Source organism: Urtica dioica, chromosome 5 (assembly GCF_054948205.1).
Source record: "Urtica dioica subsp. dioica isolate 48M chromosome 5, U.dioica_male_clone48M_v1_H2, whole genome shotgun sequence".
In the NCBI taxonomy this organism is placed as follows: domain Eukaryota; kingdom Viridiplantae; phylum Streptophyta; class Magnoliopsida; order Rosales; family Urticaceae; genus Urtica; species Urtica dioica.
The window spans coordinates 33,229,274-33,235,087 of record NC_142760.1 but is presented as its reverse complement, the minus strand read 5'-3'; the positions used below and the strand labels follow the sequence as shown (position 1 = coordinate 33,235,087).

The window sequence follows — 5,814 nt, the reverse complement described above, 5'->3', positions numbered from 1 at the left end:
TTGTAATTCTTCCCGTTGTCGGAAGTTTGCACTTATCGTACTTTTACCGGAAGTTAGTGTTAGATTCACCTCGACTTAGGTCTTGGTAATCCATGTACTAAGGTGTTATTCTCCTGTATTGATGGGTTTTTTACCCAATTTTAATGGAAAATCCGTACTATTCAAAAAAAAAAAAAAAAAAGTTCCCCACAGCGTTTAACATATATATACAAAAAAAAGCAAGATTTTTAACTTTATTTTCCCTCTTTTTTATTCGTATGATCATTTTTACTTTATTTTATTTTTCTATAAATTATTTATTGTTGGTGAATGTGAACCCTAATCCTTATCCTTTATGATGCCATTTTTAGTTTCATAACTTATTCTCTTACAGACTGATTAGACCTGTTAAAAAGAATCAACGAGGGAATAGGAAGAAAAAAAACATGATTAGACATGCGTACTTTAAAAAAAAATTATACGTGTCCAAATTACAATGGTGTTAAAATCTTATAATCCCAATCAGTTATTTTCTCCACCCAAAATATCACCACTTTTTTTTCCATTACTAAAACGTTAATAAATCATTCTAGTGGCAGCTACTTAGTATAGCTTAGAGAAAAAGACGTAAATGTAATATAAACAAGCAGAGTAATAACTAGACAAAAATACATCAATTGCGGAGAATATATCAAATTACCATTTCTACGTAAGCATTAAGCAATTTATTTATTTATTTTTACTTAATTTATGGTTAGTAAAAGGAAGGCAAATTTCCAGAAAAAAAAGGCAGGTAAATCATTGAGCTTGAATTTCAAATCCCATGTTCTTTTTGTTCACATCCAAAGCCATCCAAAAAAGAAAAGAATAAGTCCACATCTAATAAGGCGAATCACCTTCCTTGAACATAGCAATGTACTTGGTCCTTCTGGCCGATCCATCTTAGGATTAAAAAAAAGTCACTACCAAAAACTTTTCTTACATATACATTCAATTTGAGTATTAGCCATTTTAGGTCATTATTTTATTATTAGGCTTCTTATAGCCAATTAGGCATTGTCTCTCTAGTTCACCCAATTTGTTGATATAGCTTTCATTATTCTTCATTCTTCAATTTTCAATTTGCCACGAATTCATCAATTTGGCTAATCTTAAAGGACTTATTGACTCGAGATAAGTTAACCCTACGTCGCTAATACATCATTTCCGTGCATGAATCTATTGTCACGTCAAAGTTATCCAAAAAAAAAAAAATACAATTTTAGGAAAATTTTTGTGGTAAATGAAGCAGAGTATCTAGTTAATGAGAATGGAAAAATTTAAAGGGAAAAATATGAAAATAACGGTTTTAGGGTGTAATATTTTTTATATAACGGCTATTTTATATCATTTCAGAAATAATTTTTTTCAAGCAGTAAACAATTTTTTTGAAAATTGTAAAGTGTAAGTACAGTTAAATAGGCCAAAAAATTAAACAATTTTTTTTAAAAAAATTTGAAAACACCTAGGAAAAAATAAACGGTTTACAACTTAAAAAATGTTGTTTTTACAATATAAATTTTTAGCTCGTTATTTTTTACGATAAAACACAAAAAATAGCTACTAGAAGTAATTACCAAAAATTATTTTAAAGGTGAAGATTGTTTTCAATGAGTGACACATATAACAAAATTTTGTATGCTTCTTTATGTCTTTTAAATAATATATTTTATACAACCGCAATAGGCGTAAGAAACTTAATGTATATCGCTAAGAAAAAGAAAATCATTAAAATTAATATGTCAACGGAATCTCAAATAACCATTCAAAACTAATTTTGTGATAAGAATAGGAGTATGAATTGTGATCATAGAAATCAACATTTTGATTTACAATAAAAATACAATCACATCATAATCCCCCCCCAAAGAGGAACATGATAAATAATTTTTTACAAAAAATTCCCATAGAAACAAAAAATGGTAGGTCAAGTGTATGTACCATATCCATATCATGCACTTACAGTCTCATATACACAACAAGTTCATGCACACAAAAGCAAAACCATCAACAAGGCAATTTCCTTTTATTTTCTTTCCTTTTCTTTTGTGGGTCTAAATCTAATATAGCCATTTTAAAATTGATCACCCTTAAATAAATAAAAAAGGAAAATCAAAACCCCCGGTTTCTGTTTTTTTTTTAATAATATATTTTTCCCTCTTGCTTAGGTGGTGGTTGAACTTGGACTTGTGTGGTTTGTGTAGAGAGAGAGAGAGAGAGAGAGAGAGAGAGAGAGAGAATAATAATATGGTTTTGGGGATGTATACAATGCATGTACCAAAAAATTGTATCTGAAAACGACACTTTTTTATTTTTATTTTTTCCATTTCCCAAAACACAATAAATCATACTCATATAAAAACCACATCACAACCCAAAACATTCTCCAAAAACTCATCATCCAAGTAATTTTTTTGCCCTGCTTGTTGGGGTTCTCTTTCACAAATGCTCTTTTGCTCTCTCTGGATTCTCATCTTCATCATCGCATCAACGTTCGTCGATTTTTCTCTTGCTCAAAGATTGCCGTTTCTTTCCGTTTCACTCGCAATTCGCTCATGCCTACTCTCGTCAACTACGGTGGTGAGTTTCACTTTCAGAGAAAGAGAATAAAAATACTTCAATTCATGCTTTATAGATGTTGATTCTCATAGGTTTTGCTCAATCAGTGTCCTCTTTGAGATGATCGTATGATTCTGATTAGAACAGGCTGTTATAGGTGAAAAATTTAGAAATTTATAGTGTGTGTGTTGCCGAGATTAGGTTTGTTTCAAATTTGGGATAGATCTATGGAGAATTAGGGTTTCGTTTCCATCGAAGTAGACTGATATCAAGGATTTTCAGACTCGAGCTCAAATTTAGGATTAATTATTGTTACTTTTTTTTTTTAAATATGAAAGAAAAAGAAGAGTTTTTATATGTGTGAGCTAATAGTGATATTTGTATGTATGTATTCAGGTGAAGATGGTGGATTGTATTCCATCTCTTCTCATGTGGATTTGTACTGCCCGGCTAGAAAGCGGGCCCGGATCAGCCCAGGCCCGTTCGCCTTCGACGGAAGCTTCTTCGAGCGGGCCCAGAGCCCGTCCGTGGACGTCCTCCCTGACGAGTGCCTCTTCGAGATTCTCCGGCGGGTCAGCGACGGCCGCGACCGGATCTCGAGCGCTTGCGTCTCGAAGCGGTGGCTCGTGCTCATGAGCGGCATCAAAAGGACCGAAATGCCCTCCGAGGCCGGGGAACCCGAGGAGGGTTGCCTCACGAGGGCGCTCGAGGGAAAGAAGGCCACGGATGTCCGATTGGCCGCGATCTCGGTCGGCACCGGCGGCCGGGGTGGGCTCGGAAAGCTCTCGATCCGAGGGAACGGGAACGGGGTCACCGATCTCGGCCTCTCGGCGATTTCCCGCGGATGCCCTTCGCTCAAGTCTCTCTCACTGTGGAACGTGCCCTCCGTCGGGGACGAGGGCGTAATCGAGATCGCGAGAGGGTGTCCTCTCTTGGAGAGGCTCGACCTCGCTCACTGCCCTTCGATCTCCAACAAGGGCTTGATCGCGATCGCCGAGAGCTGCCCGAATCTGACGGCTCTGAGCCTCGAGTCGTGCTCGAGGATCGGGAACGAAGGGCTTCAAGCCGTTGGGAGATTCTGCTCCAACCTTCAGTCGCTGTCGATCCGGGACTGCCCTCTCGTCGGGGACCACGGGGTCTCGAGCCTCGTTTCCTCGGCCAAGTCGCTCTCAAAGGTGAAGCTCCAGAGCCTGAACATCACGGATTTCTCGATCGCGGTGATCGGACACTACGGGAAGGCGGTCACGAGCCTGACTCTCTCGGGGCTCCCGAACGCGAGCGAGAAGGGTTTCTGGGTCATGGGGAACGCTCGGGGCCTACAAAAGCTCGTCTCTTTGACGATCTCCTCGTGCAGAGGAGTGACGGATCTTAGCCTCGAAGCCATCGGAAAAGGGTCGTCGGCGAGCTTGAAGCAGGTGTGCCTCCGAAAGTGCTCTTTCGTCTCCGACGAAGGGCTCGCAGGCTTCGCCGGAGGCGCCGCCGGGTCGCTCGAGAGTCTCCAGATCGAGGAGTGCCACAGGATCACCCAGACGGGTATCGTCGGAGCTCTCACGAGCTGCCCGGCGAAGCTGAAGTCTCTTACTCTGGTGAAGTGCTTGGGCGTGAAGGACGTAACCGCCGGAGATTCCGTCCCGGAGATTCCGTGCCAGTCTCTCCGGTCTCTCTCGGTCCGGAGCTGCCCGGGATTCGGAAACGGAAGCTTGGCCGCGGTCGGAAAAATGTGCCCTAACCTTCAAAACGTCGACCTGAGCGGTCTCTACGGAATCACCGACGCTGGAATTCTCTCGCTTCTGAGCCTCACCGGATGCCTAGTCAGCGTGAACCTCACCGGATGCCTGAACTTGACCGATGAGGCGGTCGTGTCTCTGGTCAAACTCCACGGGTCGACCCTCGAGTCTCTAAACCTCGACGGTTGCCGGAAAATCACCGACGCGAGCCTGAGAGCCGTCGCCGGAGACTGCTTCTCGCTCGGCGATCTCGACCTCTCAAAGTGTTCCGTAACCGACGCAGGAATCTCGGCACTCTCGTCCTCGGGCCGGATCAACCTCCAAGTCCTGTCTCTCTCGGGCTGCTCTGAGGTGTCCAACAAGAGCGCGGCGGCTCTGGAGAAACTCGGAAAGACCCTTATCGGGTTGAACCTCCAACACTGCAACGCGATCCACGTCAGCACCGTCGAGATGCTCGTCGAGAGCTTGTGGCGATGCGACATCTTGTTCTGAACCCAAAAAAAAAAAAAAAAAAAAAAAAACCCAAAAAAAGCAAAAAAAAAAAAAAAACCCAAAAAAAAGAAAGTTTTTTATTAGCTCATAGAGTTAAAAGTGTTTTAGTTTTTGCCCATTCGGGGCTGTGGTCCTTCCCGGAAAAAAGGCTTGGTTGTTTTCCGGGTGAACTTTGGCCGATACACCATCACCGTTTTTATCTCCCTATTTTTGCAGGCTTTTGAATAAGCCTGTTCAAAGTTTTTTCACAGGGAGGCTCGTCTCTTTCATGGCCATGGTTTACCCTTGAATACAGTCACCGAGTCATCGCGGTTCAAGGCTCTCTCTCTCTCTCTCGATCTTTCCCCATCATCGTCGTTTTTTTAGTTTCTTTTGCACATGTCTCTGTTTGGTGTGTCTGATCAAGCTTTCGTTCTCTATATGTTTGTTTGAATCAGTTCATGTTGTAGTAGTAGAGTCAAGAGTGTCTTATCTGAGTTTTTTTTTTTTTTTTTTTTTTTTAAGCTTTTAGGTGTTTTGCTTTGTTCAGTTTCTCAAGTTAGTTGTCTTCTTCAGAATTACTTAGGCTTTGATGGTGGTAAATGGCATGTATCTCAGTTTTGCCATGACAACCCTGTTTTTGGGGTGTTTTTTACCCTTTTTTTTCACCATCTTAGTCCTATAGTTTTGAAGGAATCACCTTCTTCTGAATCTGTACTTTGCAACCCCTTTTAATAGTAATGAAGTATGTTATTTACTCTGTACCTTTTTTTCCCCCTTTTTAAATGATATGCAGAGATCAATAAGGCTTGTATTCCAAGTCACTTTAAACCAAGCCAAGGAAAATATCAGTAGAGTCCAAAAGCATTAATTGGTGATACATTAAAATTATATTAGAATTTGGTTATTTAAAACATTTGAAGTAATGACCGTTCGGGTTGGGTCTACCACCTTAATCAAAGCCAATAACAATGCATGTTATGCTGACTCGGCGTAATTCATTATTAAATTTATTAATGGCTATTGTCACATGCATGTA

General features: G+C 40.8%; 1 protein-coding gene across 1 annotated transcript; it reads left to right on the top strand.

Moving 5' to 3' along the window:
* Positions 1-2,366: 2,366 nt before the first annotated feature.
* LOC149397978 (EIN3-binding F-box protein 1-like) lies at positions 2,367-5,539 on the top strand. The gene is made up of 2 exons (XM_089615093.1): positions 2,367-2,598; positions 2,974-5,539. The coding sequence occupies exons 1-2, from the start codon at positions 2,574-2,576 to the stop codon at positions 4,794-4,796; spliced, it is 1,848 nt and encodes a 615-aa protein (XP_089471219.1). The 5' UTR covers positions 2,367-2,573; the 3' UTR covers positions 4,797-5,539.
* Positions 5,540-5,814: the final 275 nt, after the last annotated feature.